The sequence below is a fragment of the Salvelinus namaycush genome, chromosome 32 (genome assembly GCF_016432855.1).
Source record: "Salvelinus namaycush isolate Seneca chromosome 32, SaNama_1.0, whole genome shotgun sequence".
Lineage (NCBI taxonomy): Eukaryota > Metazoa > Chordata > Actinopteri > Salmoniformes > Salmonidae > Salvelinus > Salvelinus namaycush.
In genome coordinates this window covers 17,036,935-17,056,621 of record NC_052338.1, presented here as the reverse complement: position 1 = coordinate 17,056,621, position 19,687 = coordinate 17,036,935, and the positions used below count along the sequence as shown (strand labels likewise).

The following is a 19,687-nucleotide window of genomic DNA, read 5'->3' as shown; positions in this document are numbered from 1 at the left end:
CTGTGTGTACAGATTTGAAAAGTACGGTAGAGGACAAAAGCATCAGTATTCAAGTTTAGTGGTCCTCTGTTGAAACATTTGAGACAGTGGTATTAGAGTCCAACTGAATGACAAAAACATTCCTACAATGTTTCTCTCCCTTCTCACAACCACCGACCCTACAGCAACATGACACAAGTCTGCCTACATGTGTTTATGTGTAATGATAGAAATAAAAACAAATCAATGTCGTACACCAATTGGTGACCAGCCTGAATGGGCTTCTAAGACACGATATCAAGTATGTGCGCACAAAAAAAATTTACAGTAAAATTAAATGCATAATTAGCAATCAAAGTACAGTTTTCACCTGTAAAATCATGTTTTGTTTTGATTTAACAATTTGCACCAAAACGAAAAATAGGAAATGGGTATAACAAGTTTAAAATAAAAAATGTCTCCTTTTGACATGGAAATAAACAACTAAAATGTCTCCAAGTGGAGATGTGTTGATAGGTTAGCAACGTTAACCTTTGGCAGTTCGAATAACCTCGATGCATTTGACTTCCTGTCTGTTTGCTCCCCTATTCTTCAAATGGGAGGTCTATCACAATACACTTTAATGATTAAGTGATGGGACCATGTCTGTCAATGATGGACTTCAGTTAGTTCATAACCCAACATCATTACCTACAAGAACATGTCATGATTTACAACATAACCCCCCCTGGAGAATGATAGCGTGCAAAACATATACACCAAAGGATGTTGCTGAGGGGAGGGCGGATCATAATAATGTCCGGAACAGGAGCGAATGGAATGGCATCAAACACATGGCCATTCCAACCTTTACCACAAGCCCATCCTCCCCAATTAAGGTGCCACCAGCTGTCTGTGATATACACACATACAACTGCTGCACCAACAACTCAAACTGTAAGCTTGAAATAAGAGATTCCTCTCAACAACAAATAAAGACATTCAATCGAAGCTCTTCCTCAGGTGACTAGCTAAGGCCACACCGAGACAGACGTGAAGTAGCAGCGTTTACCCTGATTACATAGGTCCATCTATGCTTTTACCACATTCCCCTCGTCTCAACACAGTTTAGAAAGGAGACTTAACACTTCTCTGTGGTCATTCATTGTCATTGTCAGTTTACTTTGAACTAGAGGGGTTGAGTTTAACTAGCCCTAACCCCCTTTAGAATCACCCTCTCTTTAGGCAGTAAGCACAACATCCTTTTGGATTAGTCTGCTTAAATAAACCACAAACATACACCCAAGGTGTAGAGCGGGGCTCTAATCCTGTTCCTGGAGAACTAGCTTCCTGTAGGTTCCAACCCCAGTTGGACCTAACCTGATTCAGTTTATCAACCAGCTAATTGGTAGAATCAAGTGTGCTAGACAAGGGTTGGAGCAAAAACCTACAGGAGGGTATCTCTCCGGGAACAGGGTTGGAGCAAAAACCTACAGGAGAGTATCTCTCCGGGAACAGGGTTGGAGCAAAAACCTACAGGAGGGTATCTCTCCGGGAACAGGGTTGGAGTTAAAACCTACAGGAGAGTATCTCTCCGGGAACAGGGTTGGAGTTAAAACCTACAGGAGGGTATCTCTCCGGGAACAGGGTTGGAGTTAAAACCTACAGGAGGGTATCTCTCCGGGAACAGGGTTGGAGTTAAAACCTACAGGAGGGTATCTCTCCGGGAACAGGGTTGGAGTTAAAACCTACAGGAGGGTATCTCTCCGGGAACAGGGTTGGAGTTAAAACCTACAGGAGGGTATCTCTCCGGGAACAGGGTTGGAGTTAAAACCTACAGGAGGGTATCTCTCCAGGAACAGGGTTGGAGTGGCGCAGCGGTCTAAGGCACTGCATCTCAGTGCTAGAGGTGTCACTACAGACACCTGTAGATCGAATCCAGGCTGTATCACAACCGGCCGAGATTGGGAGTCCCATAGGGCGGCGCACAATTGGCCCAGCGTCGTCCGGGTTTGGCCGGTGTAGGCCGCCATTGTAAATAAGAATTTGTTCTTAACTGACTTGACTAGTTAAATAAAGGTTCAATTAATAAAAAAATAAAAACCTACAGGAGGGTATCTCTCCGGGAACAGCGGTGGAGTTAACCTACAGGATGTTAGCTCTTCGGGAACAGGATTGGGGAGCCTGCTGTAGAAAAGCTAAACAAAAAGTCTAAATAGTCAGTCACATATCATATTGCACATCTACACAATGTTAAAAGGTTATTCTCTAAGAAGGGTTGTACAGTCGCAAACGTGTCCTGCACACACAGAAACAAGACAAAGAAATATTACATCTCTTCTGCTTGCGTCTGAACGTTTGCGTTCATGGTTATTACTTCAACAATAAAGACATTTTAGCTTCACAGTACGATAACTTTTAAGTCTTAAGCCTTTCCCCTCCCCTGTAACCGTTACACATTTGCCCACTAGTTCAACTTGTTTGTGAAGGAAAAAGATCACGTGAAGTGAGTGGCAGAATAAGAGGGTTCTCTTGGGAGGTCAGGGTTCATAGTTCATTGGGGTAGCTGGTCGAGGTGTGTCAGAGTGGGTGGATAAATGGGCTTTGTGGTCCACAGCCACAGGCCTCAGGCCCAGTGTCCATGGTCATATTCATTATGGTACACCTTAGCTAAAGGTTTTGCAATGGGGGGTGGGACGACAACGACAAGCATTTCTTATTGGACAAGTTCAGGTATTACCTCCTCATTTCAGTAAATGTTCTTCCATTTGGTGCCTAATGAATACACCCCAGGTTCTGACCTTAGTTCTGGTCTAGGGATGGACCTTGAAGGCCAGCAGCTGCTCAGAGTGCATGTTATTGAGGGAGCGGAGGTCGGGCAGTCTGAGGAGCAGCTTGGTGAATATGCCCGACTCGTTAGGGTGGTTCTTAGTGATGAGGCCCCTCAGGTGCCGGATCAGAGTCTCCTGAAGAGCCTCCACAGAGTTTACGTTCTCAATCCCTGAGCGATCTAGAAGACAAAAACCACAGTAGAACGTTATTAGACTTGGTTCCTGTATGTCTCTATGACATGAAGCTCGACCAACTGATATGGATAGAATATGTTAGTAAGTAAGGAAACACTCACTATAATACAATGCATGCTTTCCAACACAACAAACATAGATAGCTACACTACTCTCTTGGTAGGAAGCCCTACAGTACCATAACAACTCACAGTATTAAGTCAGTTTCTATGGGACCTATAAGAAAGTCTATATAAAGGGACAGGAAGTGCGAATCCTGTGAGTGGGGTCACAAGGTCACAGTTCGTGAGCCTACCGGCAGAGATGAGGACGACAGCGGTGAACAGGCTCATTTCCTCCTCGCTGAGGCCGAGCCCCATCAGCTTGTCGCTGAAGTCCATCATGGAGGTCAGGAAGTCGCCGGCGCCCATGGCTTGTAACGTCTCCACGCTGTACTTGTTACCACCCAGAAACGTCACTGTGCGGTCTTTCACGTCAAACAGGGACGCAAAGCGCACCACTAGCACCTGGTGAAGTGACAGCAGACACTGGGATAAGTCTTGGTGAAGTGACTGCAGACGCTGGGTTAAGTCTTGGTGAAGTGACTGCAGACGCTGGGATAAGTCTGGGTGAAGTGACTGCAGACGCTGGGTAAGTCTGGGTGAAGTGACTGCAGACGCTGGGTAAGTCTGGGTGAAGTGACTGCAGACGCTGGGATAAGTCTGGGTGAAGTGACTGCAGACGCTGGGTAAGTCTGGGTGAAGTGACTGCAGACGCTGGGTAAGTCTGGGTGAAGTGACTGCAGACGCTGGGTAAGTCTGGGTGAAGTGACTGCAGACGCTGGGTAAGTCTGGGTGAAGTGACTGCAGACACTGGGCTAAGTGACTGCAGACGCTGGGTAAGTCTGGGTGAAGTGACTGCAGACGCTGGGTCAGTCTGGGTGAAGTGACTGCAGACGCTGGGATAAGTCTGGGTGAAGTGACAGCAGACGCTAGGTAAGTCTGGGTGAAGTGACTGCAGACGCTAGGTAGGTCTGGGTGAAGTGACTGTAGACGCTGGGTAAGTCTGGGTGGATCAACTGCATTTCAATGATGGCCTTATCGGTTCGGTTTTTCTACTGTTTTCATTCACATACACGTGAGACAATGGATAAGGGGTAGAGAAGAGAATACAATAAAAGGTTAATACAAGTGAGTGTTCTGAGAGTGGTCTTTACCTCAAAGGTACCAGCCTTGAGCAGGCTGACCTGGTCATGTTGGGAGAGGTCTCTGAAGCCTGGGATCCGCTTGGCAAATTCCACCACCTCCCTGACAGCTGGGGTGAAACTGTGGCTGAACTCCTCCCAGATCCCATGGCCTGACTTATGGGGGTTCACATGGGGAGACGTGTTCATGGGACACAGCTGAGGACAGAGAGAGATGAGAAGGGAAAGAAGGACTTGTGTTAGGAGGCATAAACGACATATCATTCACATACTTATTAAATGGTAGATAAGGCGAGTACCCCAAATACAATGTGTTATGTTAACCCAATCTAAAGGTGTGAACACGCCCCCTCTAGAGATCAACTGTGGTGTTCCACAGGGATCGACTCTTAGACTTCAATTATTTCAATTATTATTTATTTGATGTCAAATGCATCAACACTGCTTTCTCAAGTGCTTTGAGAATAAAGTGTTATATAAATGTAGTTGATCATTATATGACAAATCATAACATGTATATTAAATTAACTATAATATATCATACACTCCTTCTCCATCTGTCTATCTTGGACTCACCAGATGCATCCTGTTGCCCATGTTCCACAGTAGTTCACTGAATCCTCCATGGGAATTGGAGGTGGCCTGGCTAGTGCTGTTGTTGCCTCCTCTCAGGCCATGGTGGGCGTAGTATGGGCAGTGGCCACTAGGGGAGCTGGTGGGCAGTCTGCCTCTGCTGTAGGGGCAGTGGTCCTCCTGGCGATGGTGGCTGTCAGGGCCCTGAGGCCCAGTGTTGGTGGGCCTCTCCTGAGCCTGGTAATGGGCCTGAGTGGCTGTGAATGAGGCCAGGTCATTTTGGTGGTTCTGGTTCTTAATCTGCTGGTCCCCGGCCTCCTGCTGGTTCCGGTTCCTCTCGTCTATCCTCTTTCCAGTGTCACTGACATGTTGCTCCGCCCCCGGGGAGGTCAGCTGGGCGTAGGCCTGGGACTGGGGGGAGGGTCTACCTTGCTCCTGGTTGTACATGAAGGTCTCCTGGTGGACCCGGGTCACCGAGCCAATCACCTCCTCTGACCCACAGTCTGAAGCACTCGACGGAGACACGGAGTTAGGGCTGGGGCTTTTATTCTTGGCGACCGCAGGGTCGCGGTCAGAGCTGGTCTCCTCAGATTGGTTGGACCCGGGGGAAGTGGCGGGAGAGGTGGAGGAGGGTACGGAGCCTAGGCCAGAATCAACATATTGGGGGCGGGGCTCCACGGGGCAGGCTGGCGACTGAAGCTGATTGGCCAGGGGGAAGGGTGTGTTGCAGTGGAACTGGCTGTGTAGCTGGCTGTTGTTCATCATGTTGTTCACGGCACTCTGCATCTCTAGCAGCATGCGCTGCTTCTCACGTTTTGGGATGCGGCCGAAACGCACAGCTAAGGAGGAGAGAACATTTAGAAAGGGTCCTTGACAAAATATATGCTTGTCTACGGATTATCAAATACTGTAAATCCCTGTTTGAAATTAACAAACCGACTCTTTTCTTCATCTACTTCTTTCTCAATCATATATTTATCTAACCCATGACAACCCACAATAACGGTAATACACCATGTATTATTGTAACTGGAGAGGGGATGTAGTTATATAAGGTAATAGAAACATACAGTCCTTGGACATGCCGACCAGCAGACACTTCTTGAAGCGACACTGCTGGCAGCGGTTCCTGTTGATCCTCATGATGGCACAGCTCTCGTTCTTCAGGCACTTCTTATACTGGATGTTCTGCTGGATGCTCCGACGGAAGAAACCCTAGAGACAGACAGACGGACACACTGGGAAGTCAGAGTTTTCATAAATGTTTTATAAGTGGGTCTTTTTCTAGAGTTACATCCGTGTTGGGGGGTTTTGCACTTTGTCCATTTGTATGCTGAAATCTAGAAGATATTATTTATATGAATAATTAATTATTTGATATAAAATTTGGCCATAGAAAAATGAGCCCCCTAAAACAGAGTGTATTAGGGTGCATGACGCCTCTCGGCTTTAGAGGTAGAAGGGGAGTTAATGTAGTTTTTTAGTGGGTAGATCAGCTTTAATATTGCAGATTGGTTGTGGCTTCCATCAATGTATATGTCTGCATCATTTCCAATCCGCCATATTTATTATTTTGTAAATAAATAATTTATTTTTTATATATATTTTCCTTTATTATTTTCCCCAAACCCTACCACCCCTAATAGGAGTAAACTAATGGAAAACAACACTTAAGCTTCTACTTTTAGCTTCTACATACTATACACATTTTACAGACACAGTATATTTTACAATAGTTATATATTGTTTGTTTTTAGTCCCATCCTTCAGCTCCACTCAACCCCTCCCATCTATCTCTGAAGAACATCACATTTTGATTTATATTTGCCATATATTTTTCAACTGTGCTGTGATGTTTCACAAAAGTTCTGAACCTTTCTCTTCTACAGATTGTAAATTAAAGATAAACATTTTTGCTAAGAGTATTATTATATTATTGATCAATTGACTATAGCTGTGTTAAAATACCCATACTAACATACTGTATAATATACTTAATAAGTATATACTACATACTATTAGTTAATTTTAGTGTACTGTAAACAAACGATCATTTCAGTTGAGCGTACTAGCGCTTCGCCTGTCTACCGGAAGTTGATGCTCTTGCTATGCAACCTCTTACTAGCTTGTTAGCATAACAAATTACTAGATAGACATTTTATGACTTCGGCAGAAATGTCTACCAACTTTCTATGGCTTGTTTTAAAAATAACAATATTTTGGAGATGATTTCATTTTCAAATAACCGAAAGTGAGATGTTGTAATCAGAATAAAGGGAAAAGGGCCATTCTTGAACATGGGGTGAGACATTCATACTAATCTGCTAGAGAACCAGTTCGGATTTAAGTAGAACTTTTGTATGACTGAAGCCTTTAGTGAGAGGTCTAATGCTTTAATAATTTCTGCCCTCCGAATTCATATTCATTATATAAATAGGCCAGTTTAATTTAGTCTGGCTTGCCGTTCCAAATAAAATGGAATATATTTTCGTCATATAATTTGAAAAACAATTATCTAGGTATAGGTAAGGCCATAAGCAAATAGGTAAACAGGGATATGACTAAAGAGTTAATAAGGGTGATTTTTCCACAAATAAACAGGTATTTTCCTTTCCACGGTAGCAAGATCTTATCTATTTTTGCTAACTTGGGGCGGCAGGGTAGCCTAGTGGTTAGAACGTCGTACTAGTAACCAAAAGGTTGCAAGATCGAATCCCCGCTGACAAGGTAAAAATCTGTCGTTCTAGGCCGTCATTGAAAATAAGAATTTGTTCTTAACTTCTCTAGGATAGGGGGCAACATTTTCACGTTTGGATGAAAAGCATACCCAAATTCAACTGCCAGCTACTCATCCCCAGAAGATAAGATATGCATATTATTAGTAGATTTGGATAGAAAACACTCTGAAGTTTCTAAAACTGTTTGAATCATGTCTGAGTATAACAGAACTTGTTTAGCAGGCGAAACCCAGAGGACAAACCATTCAGATTTTTGTTTGTTTGAGGTCACTCTCTTTTCAATGGGATTTCATTGGGAATCCAGATTTCTAATTGACCTTCTTGCAGTTCCTACCGCTTCCACTGGATGTGGAAGTCTTTAGAAATTGGTTGAGGTTTTTTCCTTTGTGTAATGAAGAAGTACGGCCATCTTGAACTAGGGTCACTTGAAGTGTAATGTTTGTTAGAGGCGCATGACCAGAAAGCTAGCTACAGTTTGTTTTAATCCTGTATTGAACACAGATCATCCCGTCTTCAATTTTAACGATTATTTACGTTTAAAAATACCTAAAGTTGTATTACAAAAGTAGTTTGAAATGTTTTGGCAAAGTTTACAGGTAACTTTTGAGATATTTTGCAGTCACGTTGCACAAGTTGGAACCGGTGTTTTTCTGGATCAAACGCGCCAAATAAATGGACATTTTGGATATATATCGACAGAATTAATCGAACAAAAGGACCATTTGTGATGTTTATGGGACATATTGGAGTTCCAACAACAGAAGCTCGTCAAAGGTAAGGCATGAATTATATTTTTATTTCTGCGTGTTGTGTCGCGCCTGCAGGGTTGAAATATGCTTCTCTCTTTGTTTACTCTGTTGCTATCCTCAGATAATAGCATCGTTTGCTTTTGCCGAAAAGCCTATTTGAATTCTGACATGTTGGCTGGATTCACAACAAGTGTAGCTTTAATTTGGTATCTTTCATGTGTGATTTAATGAAAGTTTGATTTTTATAGTAATTTGAATTTGGCACTCTGCATTTTTACTGGCTTTTGGCCAAGTGGGACGTTAGCGTCCCACATACCCCTAAGAAGTTAACTGACATGCCTAGTTAAATAAAGGTAAAAATAAAAATAAAAAATTATATTAAAATGTATTGTAGCAAGATTATTTTTTTCCTTTTGGATATGAATACCGAGTATATCCACTTCACCATCAGACCATTTTTAAAAGCTGTATTTTTTTGTGATCCAATACGTAATATTGCATTTATCATAATTTGGTTATATTCTAGAGAGGTTATAAAAAGTATCTAGATCCGCTAGAGGAGGGGATGGCAGGGAGACTTTTGCTTGTCCCAGTGCTCTGACAGCAGAACTAGGTCATTAAGAGAGGAAAGAGTTAGGGGCTGTGGATAAAAATAAGGCAGAACTACATAAAGCTGTATGGGTTCGATGAGGATGGCTGCAATGATGATTTGACCCAGTTAGGCTACCATACCATTATGTCACCACGCCCTCTCTCACACGCAACTATGATATTGAGGAACAACATGATGCAACATTGATTAGGTGTGTGTGTTCTCACCTTGCAGCCCTCACAGGCATGAACCCCATAGTGGAATCCAGATGCAATGTCTCCGCACACCTTACACAGCAGCACCAGGCCGTTGATTTCTGCAAAAACATCTCATCAGCACCCAGTGAGGAAGTACCTCTAAAAAATTGAATAGACTGTATTCATCCACAAATGATGTAAGCAAATAGTAATTGAATAGACATTCAAGTTATTACACAGCAGAGAAACCACTTACTAGTAATGTCGCATTTTGCAGTGGAGGTCGAGCGTCCGGTCTTTGCGATAGTGTGGGCCAGCGGGAGGGTGAGGCCTGCCATGTTTAGGGGCTTGTTCACTACGTTGCCCTGGCGACAGCTGTGGGAGGAGTTGTAGCTGCAGTCATTTGAGTCACTATGACATGACTCAGGGCTAGAGGAGCTGATGTAGGCTATTACACCCCCTAGTGGAGAGAGAAAGACATGACGATTAGGCTAATAGTTTGACAGAATTAAATCTCTATGGATAGGGTTGCCTACTGGGGTAGCGGACGTTCAAGTTACACAAAGAACAATGCATTTACATGATCTTATAGATAGAGTGAGTGTTTGAAAGGAATTTGAATAAATGTTGTTTCTGAACATTTTTGCAGACCGAAGGATCTGGAAATTGTCCAGTCCAAAACTATTCTTAGCATTGAATTATTCCATCTATAAAATACCGCTGCCCCTATTCAATACAACTATCAGAACCGCCCCACTCCAAACTACCATTAACAGCCTCCAGTTTACAAGCACTCAGTTTCCCTGATTCACATGTAGCAATCAAGTGACACTGATGTCACATGTTTCTCCTATGGAAACCAAATCTGATCCTGATTGAACCATAGCATAAAGAGGCTGTTTTATATTCGTAGCCTAGTGCCTACCCATAATTCCCTGGTGCTAGTAGCTCTGAGCCAGGAAGAGAGTCCGAGCACCCGCCCAGTCAGACAGCTTTGTTTTTTTACTCCCCTTTTTTCAGGTCAGGCTGACCTGGTTTCTCTCCCTCCATTCTGGTTAGATAAAGCTCCTGTTACATATTGTCAGCAGGGTGTGTGGAGAATAGCCTGGCTACACTGCAATTGTTAGATATTGCTGCACTGTCGGAACTAGAAGCACAAGCATTTCACTACACTCGCAATAACATCTGCTAACCATGTGTATGTGACCAATAAAATGTGATTTGTTTGAACACACACGGCTCAAGATGGAAGCTCATCATCATTCAATCAAGAGGCAGGGCCAACATGGACGGATTGCGATTAATGCCTGCCAAATGTTATGTGGTCTAATGGAAGTATAACCTAATGTGATGTGTTCATGAGTTGGTCGTCTGCATGTTCCTTGTTGATCGAATTGCATTACAGAAGAAGTTTAGACAAAATTCTAAAACAATCTCAAAGGGCACAACTGCCCTATTTTAAACAACCGAGGTAAAGTTGGTTTTATATTAACACATTCGGACATTCGCCAAAAGCCATTTAAAAATCAATAACTAAATCACTGTTTGTCACAGAAACATCAAACTATGTATGATATATTCTATAAATGTCTAGCATACCTTTACAACCTTTGTTTTGAGGTAAAATTCCAGTTGACTTGATAGAAATAAATAATATATAAAATGCTATTTAAAACTGTTTAATTAAATCAATAACTAATTTGTACTTGAAATTAACATTTCTTTAAAGTTATTGCAAATAAATGCATAGTTTAACTTTTTTCTGCGACAATCACTGAATTAGTTATTGATTTCTTCATCTTTAAATGCAATATTTGAGCTTTTATGTATTTCTATCAAATCAAAACTGGAATTTGTACTCAAAGCGAAGGTTTTATACCAGACATTTATAGAATAAATCCTACCTAGTTTGATGTTTGTCATAATCAATGAAAAGGTTATTGATTTATACCACTTTAAATGGCATTTTATAGATTGTATGTATTTCTATCAAATCAAAACTGGAATTTATATTAAAAAAAGGTTGTAAAAGTATGCTCGACATTTATAGAATAAATCATATCTAGTTTGATGATTGTGACAAACGGTGAATTAGTTATTGATTTATACAGCTTTAAATTGCATTTGAAAGATGATATATTTCCATCAAATCAAAACTGGATGTTTTATTAAAAGCAAAGGTTGTAAAAGTATGCTAGATATTTATAGAATAAACTATATTCATTTTTATGTTTCTGTGACAATCAATGAATTAGTTATTGATTTTTACCATTTTAAATGGCTTTTGGCTAATGTCTGTTGAGTGTCCGAATATAAAACCAACTTTACCCCAGTTTTTCACCGTTCATAAAGCATAAAAACCATAGCAATCCCATATAAGAGTCACTTACATAATGGATAGTTGACTAGGTTGTGAAATTCTTGGCCGAATGATCAACTATAATTTACTTGACTCACTGATGACGTTCCTTTTTGGAACGCACTCCCACGTGGAACAGGCATTCTCGAAATACCCAGTGGTAGAAAACTATGGAACGCCGTTTGGTTCTTTGCAAAATAACCATATGTAAACTATATGCACATGTTGGCCAATCACTATATGAAAAACTTCATCATCACCAACAAACTATGAAAACTGGGTCAGTTTACATTGCTGCAGCCCTATAACTGCATGCAGTTTCACGTGTATCTACACCAGCTCGCAGGGCAGGATCTTTGGCAGAATTATGCAATGTTAACGTCACATCGCTTCTTCACCAACCAGAGGGCGCAAGGGGAGCGTTTAAAGACAGACGTTTATACATCACAGCGCTCCTCAACCAATCAGAGAGAGCGTATACAGAGTCGCACATGGCTAGAGACCGGTCCATGTGAGAAAAGGAACCTGCAACACTGTCCCAGCCTATTGATTCTGAAATAATACACTCACTGGCACTCCTAACCAACTTTAACCCAGTTTGAATTAAGGCTGATTACAGTAAGAAAGATCGGACATTAATGAGCAGGTTATTGCAAACCATTTGCTTATGTTTTGATTCAGAACCTCACGCAACCCTTTAAAATCACGATACTGACAAGTAGACTTGAAGTTGTAACATTCATCTAGGTCACAAAAAACAAATGAAATACTATCAAGATGCAATGTCACAAACAGTTATTGTGTAGACACTAAAATATGCTATAGGCCTACAAATACATCTTTATAAATGTATTGAGCATAAAATGATTTTACCTGCTTTTGTAGATTCCATGTCCTGAAGTCTGATGACGTGTTAGCTTGTTTTCAGCAATTTTTTCGGTCGCTGGTTGATACTACAGATCAATGAATTGAAGCATTCAAAAAATAGTCGGCAAACGCATTTAGGCCTACTAGTTCCGCAGATTACATCTATAGCGCAACAGCTACTGTTGCCAATCAGACTTATTTCGCACCGTGATATTTGACTACAACCATATGTCAAAACTAATCACATAAATTCAAATGTATTCGTTTTGTTTATAAAAACGCCCCGAATCAAACCAAAGATTGTAGCCAATTTTTTCGCTTCAGAATGAATCGAACGTTCGTAATTCCGTATCTTTTTTTTCCGTAGAGCGCTCCAAAAAGCTGTCCGTCTGATGTTTTTTTCTGTAGGCTAAAGATAGGCCTAAGCATATGTATAGCTATAGCATAAAAATATGTATTTTCTTGAAGGAAACGATAGCAAGGAGTAGAAAGTTATCCTCTGCCAGAGAGATTCGTTGAATGACTTGTTTCGATTAGAGCTCTCGACTCAAACTGCTATGCTACCACGTGACCCATTACAGCGGCTCCTCCTTCCCTAGCCTAGCGCTGGTGTCAATGGGCAAGTTAGTTTTGCATGGCCCGGTTCCCCGGGGGACTTGCGATTTCGCTTAAGGACCAATGGAATGGTCTGGAAATTTAAAAAAAGACTCCTCTCACCCGGGCACCGGACCATGCAAAATGAACAAGCCCAACGTAACCCACGGACACACTTTTTACAGTTCAAAGTGAGGGTGGGTGGGGGGGCTATCCCAGCTTTGATGCACCTGTACTGACCTCGCCTTCTGGATGGAAGCGGGGTGAACAGGTAGTGGCTCGGGTGGTTATTGTCCTTGATTACCTTTTTTGCCTTCCTGTGACATCGGGTGTTGTAGGTGTCCTGGAGGGCAGGTAGTTTGGCCCCGGTGATGCGTTGTGCAGACCGCACCACCCTCTGTGGTTGTGGGCGGTGCAGTTGCCTTACCAGGCGGTGATACAGCCCAACAGGATGCTCTCAATTGTGCACCTGTAAAAGTTAAATGAGGGTTTTCGGTGACAAGCAATATTTTTTCAGCCTCCTGAGGGTGAAGAGGCGCTATTGCTATTGCGGCTTCTTCACCACACTGTATGTGTACGTGTACCGTTTCAGTTTGTCGTTGATATGTACACCGAGGAACTTAAAACTTTCCACCTTCTCCGCTGCTGTCCCGTGGATATGGGGGTGCTCCCTTTGATGTTTCCTGAAGTCCACGATCATCTCTTTTGTTTTGCTGACATTTAGTGAGAGGTTATTTTCCCGACACCACACTCCGAGGGGGCTCACCTCCTCCTCGTAGGCTGTCTCGTCGTTGTTGGTAATCAAGCCTACCATTGTAGTGTCGTCTGCAAACGTAAAGATTGAGTTTGCGCGATCATGGCCATGCAGTCGTGGGTGAACATATATTGCTGATGGGTTCCAGTAGTATATCGTATAGCATCAAGAAACATGATAACATTTCTCCAACATATTGAATACACTGAAGCATAAAATCAGAAATTATTATAACAAGATTTTTCCCACAAATATTGAGCTCTCAGGATTTTAAGAATGTAATAAATATATCAAGCAGTTTATATATATTCTAAATGGCATATATTATTATATTATAAAATGCATTCTCACATTGGCAGCAAAGGCTTCTTCACACAGTCCAATATAAAACATATATTTTTTCAAATTATTTTCATTATTAAAAAGAATTCAATAATTTAATGTGCGTAATAGAGCATGCCAGCTTGTAGTCCTAAACCCGGAAATTAGGTACCTCTGGTTCAGCCTTTCCTATGGGGAAAATGAATTGGGAAAGAATAGTTTGGGATAAATGGCGAAAATAAGGTTTGAGATTAACACAGGTTTAGATCTTATACGTTTTGTTCTTTGAGCTAATATCAGTCAGTTAACACAGCCTTGATTAGTTATGAAGACTTTATGTGCTTTTTATTTAATTTTTTACATAAGTGCTTAAAAATTCACAGAAAGTGACATTAGCTGATGAAGGTTATCTCATAGACCCACAGACCTTATTTTCAGTAAAACTGTTTTGATACTGTAACAATTCTTCTAACAGTCTCTTCGGTAACCTACACTCTCACTGTGGCCCCAGATAGGGCATGTTAGGAGAAAAGTGGTCCTCTTGTCCAAGAGGTGAGGCAGAGGCCACAGAGAGGGGAGGCAACATGAGGGCAGACACATGCAGAATGACACACACACACACAGGTAACAGCTTGTTTCTTTACTCAGGAACGAGGGCAAAATGTAGATATCTGGGTGTAGGTCTGCATGTGCATTCGAAACACATGCAGCAAAGTAGACGTCACATGTAGCAAAGCACAGCAATCACAGATCAGAACACTAGTGTTTTCACATAGCTAACCAAGGAGGAAAATAATGAAGTAGTTGTTTATCAGGACATTGAGTAGCTGGTTGACTTTACTGCAGCATCCTCTGGATATATGGGAGGTATTATATTCAACCACGCGAGGGACAAATGGAACCCAAAGGGTTGTTGAAAACCTCTCATATCGTCACCCACTTTGTTCCTGAATCCATGCACCTTGGTTGAAATGGGATGAACCACATCATTTCTCCATCAGCACCCTCTGTGCCAGAACAGTTCAAACTGACTCTGACATGAGCTGTTTCACTAGATCTCCCACACTTTCTTGTCATATTGGTCGACAAGAATAAAGTGTCTACCTTTTCAACCAAGGTCAGCGCATTAACGAGGAGCAAACTTGAAGATAAGTAAAACAAGGATTTTTCAACAACTCAGAGGACAATGGAAGTTCACTTCAAATACGACAGCTTTGTAGATTTCCTGCTTCACTCAGTTGCCTGACAGACATGGAAACCACCACCTCACGGTATCAAGCTGCCTTGATGGGTTTGGAACAGCCATATCCCAAAGAAGTCTTCTCCTGACCACCTCCCATTTCCCTGGTTCTTTGGATTCCTCTGCCACCATAATGAAAAAATAGACAGACAAGCCCACACTTTTCTTCAGTTTCTGTTTTGGTGGAATTCTGGTCATCATGGGTGACGTGAACACTGCAGTGCCCCCAGCTTAATCTGTGTAAGGGCTCCCGAGTGGCGCAGCAGTCTAAGGCACTGCATCTCAGTGCTAGATGCGTCACTACAGACACCCCGGTTAGATTCCAGGCTGTATCACAACCGGCAGGGATTTGTAGTCCCATAGGGCAGCACACAATTGGCCGAATGTCGTCCGGGTTTGGCCGTCATTGTACTTAAGAATTTGTTCTTAACTGACTTGCCTAGTTAAAGGTTAAAAAAAAAACAGACCAGGGAGAAATGTGAGAAAGTTCTATAAATAACCACATCGTTCTCCACTCAAAACCCTTGCTGCTCTAGCTTGAGTCCTTTCAAACAGTGTATTGTCTTTGAAGCTTGCGTCTTTACGTTGAATTGAGTAGTGGTCCAACAGGAGGTTAGGGGAAGAGGGCAGTGCTTCACATCGTGTTACTTTACCATTTATCTGAAAACCTGTGCTTAACGTTGAGCAGTCTAATGTATGATATTAAGGCGTTGTCTTAATGTGAAATTTCTTCCAGTTTAGATTAATTAAACTGACATTTAACCCATACATTGTCAATTGAGTGAAAAATATATTTTATTCAATGAGAAGACAACTATACTTCATCTTTGAAAATAAATTTTCCCTTCTGACCCGGGACTTGAACCAACCACCCTCCAGATGCTGTCCCACTTCTTTAACCTCTAGGCCAGGAATCTTCAACAGTTCCTGGAATGCTACCCTTCTGTAGGTTCACTCCAACCCGTTACCACCAACTTGATTCAGCTCATCAACCAGCAAATTATTAGTCAGGTGTGCTAGATTCAGTGTTAAAGATAATCGATAGGACCGTAGCACTCCAGAAACGTGTTGAGTGCTCTGCTCTAGTACTCACAGGGTCACTTACGGGACTATTATCCCTAAAAACATTTTAAACCCATCCTGGGGATAACCTAGATAATGACAAAAATCCATGCGTGCACTGTAGACGCTGGTTCAAATCTGTTCCACTCATATTGGTCAATAGTTCTAACAGGGTGCCTTTCCATGAATCACATTTCACAAGTTTGTGAAAACACTAGTATATCAACTTTGCTTATCGTAGTTACTAACAACTATATGTATCACTTCCTCGCCCAAGACATCAAATAGCGGCTCTTACACCCAAAATGAATAGCCCTTACAAATACAACACATCAGACCAACAATTTGTCACCATAAAAAGGCATATGTTTATTTCTTTAAATGTACAGACACCCTCTAGCGGTAGCGGTGCAGCTGCAGGGTATTGCGTCTCTTCCAGGCTGCCCGGCGGGAACCACCCATGGTCATGTGGAACTTGTGGCCCTTGCCCAGGCCGCGGCTCTTCTTGCCCGCGGACGTCAGGCCACGCATCTCCCTGTGCTTGTGCACGGGCCTGGTGATCCATTGGGTGTCGGGGTTGCGTCTGATAGTCTTGTGGAAGGTGTCGATCAGGATCACCTCGAAGAACTTGTAGGTGGAGTCCTCTCCTACCCAGTAGGAGGCCAGCACCCTCAGGCCTCCACAGTGACGGCCAGCACGCTCCTGTTGGGGAGACCGAAGACCAAACAGGTCAGACAAGTAACATCCAGAAACGTAGGTATAAATGTAAATCACTGATATGCAGAAATGTTACACAACCACAATAAAAGCAGGTCAAACCACGCAACATTTCACAACAGATAGAACATTATACCAGGGGCTGGTCTAACGATGGCAATGCCGACCCCAGACTGCCCACGCCCCCCTGCGGCACGGTTGTTATCCCCACTTACAGCACCTTCAAGTTTGTCTACCTCATCCACACTATACACCATCTGTTGAGAAATTCTAGCTGTATGCTTCAATCTAAACTGCATGGGAAAGATCTGAAATGATGAAATCAGTGGCCAATGTCACATTAATTTGAGTGTGAGGCATATACAAGGTAAACTAATCACAAAATCCAATGTGAAGAGAATACTATTCACTTAGTTTTCAATACAGTTTTAAATACAACCAAGAAACTTTTGGGAATGACGCATTATTTTCTGTGGTTTCAGACAAATTGGCTTATTTCAGACAGGTTTCACCATAGTCGATAAGATGGGGAAAAAAGTTGAGCATCATTAACCACATTGAGAGAATGCATTATTGGTGTTGAAGAAAGGGGTACCATTTGGAATATGAGCCTTGTTTCAGAAAAGAAACCAAGTTAAAAAATGGCAAATTCCAACATGCCTATCAGAGGGCAATGGGGCCAATATGAAATTAACTAATATCTGTACAAGTGCCTAGAAGCAGGGGGAATGGTAGATTTGTAATTGAGCATAAATTTGCCAAATGAAGACAGATCAGTGACATCCTTATGCAGTTCTTAGTAACTTCTCCCCGAAGTGTGCAATCATTCACTACCCTCATGGATTTAAAATAAATACTGAGTAAAATTGTATAGAAAAAGTAACTGTAGCCCAAGTTTACACCAATCCTATGCTTTTCAAGTCCTAGAACAAAGTGAGCAAGTACAACATTGGGGAGAGGGATGAGAATCAGACCACAACCTGGGAGATGCACCTGTACAGGAGCTCTTACCTCAGCAGTGGACTGGAGGCTGCGTGCGAACTTGATCTGGTTGACACCATGGTGGACGGGCTTGCCGTAGGTGGCACCCTTGGGCACGGGGCGCTTGCGGCCTCCACGGCGAACGCGGACACGGTAGATGACATAGCCTGTTATATGGAGAGAAGTCAGGAAGACATCAATGATGTAAATAACAGCCTGGCATAAGAGATCAGCAACATGTCAAAGAATAAAATACGATATAAATGATACGATATAAATGATACGATATAAACCACTTGGTCCACCTTTAATGTGAATAAACACTTAAACGGATAAGTGACTCACAGGTATTAATGAAAGCACAAACAAGCAATCAGAATACCATTACTGCCTAATCACATCAATAGGGCTACAACATTTTACATATTTAACTTATCACACCATTGCATCTGACAACATCTTATGCCCTGCCTCAGACATGTGGCAAACTTGAGGATCAAAGGTCACATGAGAAACGATCAACTATGAAGCACAAGCATGCAACAGATAACCATTACAGCAAAGTTACATGAGTCTAACATTATATACGTTGGTCTACATTCTACAATTTGAATGGAACAGACACCCACCTTGTTTGCACTTGTACCCTAGTCTGCGGGCCTTATCGGGTCTGGTGGGTCTAGGAGCACGGTGGAGACCAGAGAGCTGACGGTATTGCCAGCAACGGACGCGCAGGAGGAAGCGCATCACGTCGGACTGCTTCTTGCGCCATAGCTCCTGTATATATTTGTACGCTCCCATGTTAGACTAACTGTGAAAAAAGGCAAAGAGAAATATGTAACCAATAACCAACATTCAATGTTGCGATTTAGCAGTTAGTTGGAGAGAAATAAGGCACCGACAAGTAACATTTGGTAGCTAGCTAATGTCCATTAGAAGCCATGATTTGGCCAAGTTGGCCAGCTAGCCATCCAGCACGTTTAGTTTGTTTACAACGTACCCTGAACTATTCAAGTCATGAATGACATCTCCGGGATACATTTCATTTAGCGGGTATTAAATTGGAGTCTACGGGGAAGTGCTTTTGGTCAAATTTCTGTTTAATTCCAGACCCGCTGGAAATCTGTCTTCTGGAAGCAGGAGGCTCGCAGTAGGCCCCGATGCTTACAGTCCTACACACTGGATAGGTAGCAAGTTAGGCGGCTAACACTCCATTGTAGGCAACCACTTACCACAACAAAAAAACACCAAATAGTCACAAGAAAAACCTCTAACGCCAAATACACACATTTTAGAAACACAGAATGTCAATGGCTATCAATTTTCTAACCTCGCTCCGTGGCAGTACATAGAAGACCGATAGGAGACCCGCTCACTATTTCGGCTACACAATGCAATATTCCATTTTTCATCAATTCAAATGTAGAAATTGAGGTACTGTGTTATTAACGACGAACCCCATCAACTAAATCCACAACTATACAACCTGATGGTAATGATTTAATTCAGATTTTTGATGGATTGTACATTCTGAAAAACGACAAAATTATTCGCTTACATGATGGCGTACCAGCCGGAAAGAAAGAGAAAACGTACCCAGCATGCTTTATGAAAACGTCAGTAACACAGTTCAGGTCAGACACGCCTGGGTATTGTAGTTTATTCCAATAATGTTCATATTTTTCATATACATTTCACCTAACTTCATAACCTGGGATTTTGATGGTATTTAAATTTTAGAATTGAAAATCACCACCAGATTGAAAGAAAATAAGC

At 42.2% G+C, this 19,687-nt stretch overlaps 2 protein-coding genes and 1 non-coding gene across 4 annotated transcripts; all 3 read right to left on the bottom strand.

Annotated features, from left to right (window-relative positions):
• Positions 1-1,982: 1,982 nt before the first annotated feature.
• Positions 1,983-13,184, bottom strand: LOC120026927 (nuclear receptor subfamily 1 group D member 2-like). Of its 2 annotated transcripts, none has more exons than XM_038971695.1 (8): positions 13,141-13,184; positions 9,273-9,476; positions 9,047-9,135; positions 5,811-5,955; positions 4,744-5,579; positions 4,180-4,365; positions 3,280-3,490; positions 1,983-2,968 (listed from the first exon to the last, which is right to left on the bottom strand). In XM_038971695.1, the coding sequence occupies exons 1-8, from the start codon at positions 13,160-13,162 to the stop codon at positions 2,772-2,774; spliced, it is 1,890 nt and encodes a 629-aa protein (XP_038827623.1). In that variant the 5' UTR covers positions 13,163-13,184; the 3' UTR covers positions 1,983-2,771. The 2 variants fall into 2 exon arrangements, with proteins under 2 accessions (XP_038827623.1, XP_038827624.1); XM_038971696.1 differs by lacking the exon at positions 13,141-13,184 and adding an exon at positions 12,249-12,771 and having other exon boundaries at positions 2,772-2,968.
• Positions 13,185-16,555: 3,371 nt separating this feature from the next.
• Positions 16,556-19,530, bottom strand: LOC120027211 (60S ribosomal protein L15-like). The gene is made up of 4 exons (XM_038972104.1): positions 19,470-19,530; positions 18,541-18,722; positions 17,942-18,078; positions 16,556-16,915 (listed from the first exon to the last, which is right to left on the bottom strand). The coding sequence occupies exons 2-4, from the start codon at positions 18,710-18,712 to the stop codon at positions 16,610-16,612; spliced, it is 615 nt and encodes a 204-aa protein (XP_038828032.1). The 5' UTR covers positions 18,713-18,722; positions 19,470-19,530; the 3' UTR covers positions 16,556-16,609.
• LOC120027555 lies at positions 17,400-17,489 on the bottom strand. Its single transcript, XR_005473316.1, has one exon. It is a non-coding gene; the product is annotated as a small nucleolar SNORD12/SNORD106 (small nucleolar RNA).
• Positions 19,531-19,687: the final 157 nt, after the last annotated feature.

What these genes read in the sequence shown, in the direction of transcription:
- LOC120027211 (XM_038972104.1), bottom strand. Translation starts at nt 18,712, where the DNA reads ATGGGAGCGTACAAATATATACAGGAGCTATGGCGCAAGAAGCAGTCC. An exon ending in AGGGTACAAGTGCAAACAAG is followed by an intron (nt 18,079 to 18,540) that starts GTGGGTGTCTGT and finishes TCCATATAACAG; the next exon opens with GCTATGTCATCTACCGTGTC. An exon ending in GCCTCCAGTCCACTGCTGAG is followed by an intron (nt 16,916 to 17,941) that starts GTAAGAGCTCCT and finishes TCTCCCCAACAG; the next exon opens with GAGCGTGCTGGCCGTCACTG.
- LOC120026927 (XM_038971695.1), bottom strand. Translation starts at nt 13,162, where the DNA reads ATGTCACAGGAAGGCAAAAAAG. An exon ending in GTCACAGGAAGGCAAAAAAG is followed by an intron (nt 9,477 to 13,140) that starts GTAATCAAGGAC and finishes TCTCTCCACTAG; the next exon opens with GGGGTGTAATAGCCTACATC. An exon ending in ATGCCTGTGAGGGCTGCAAG is followed by an intron (nt 5,956 to 9,046) that starts GTGAGAACACAC and finishes GTCTGTCTCTAG; the next exon opens with GGTTTCTTCCGTCGGAGCAT.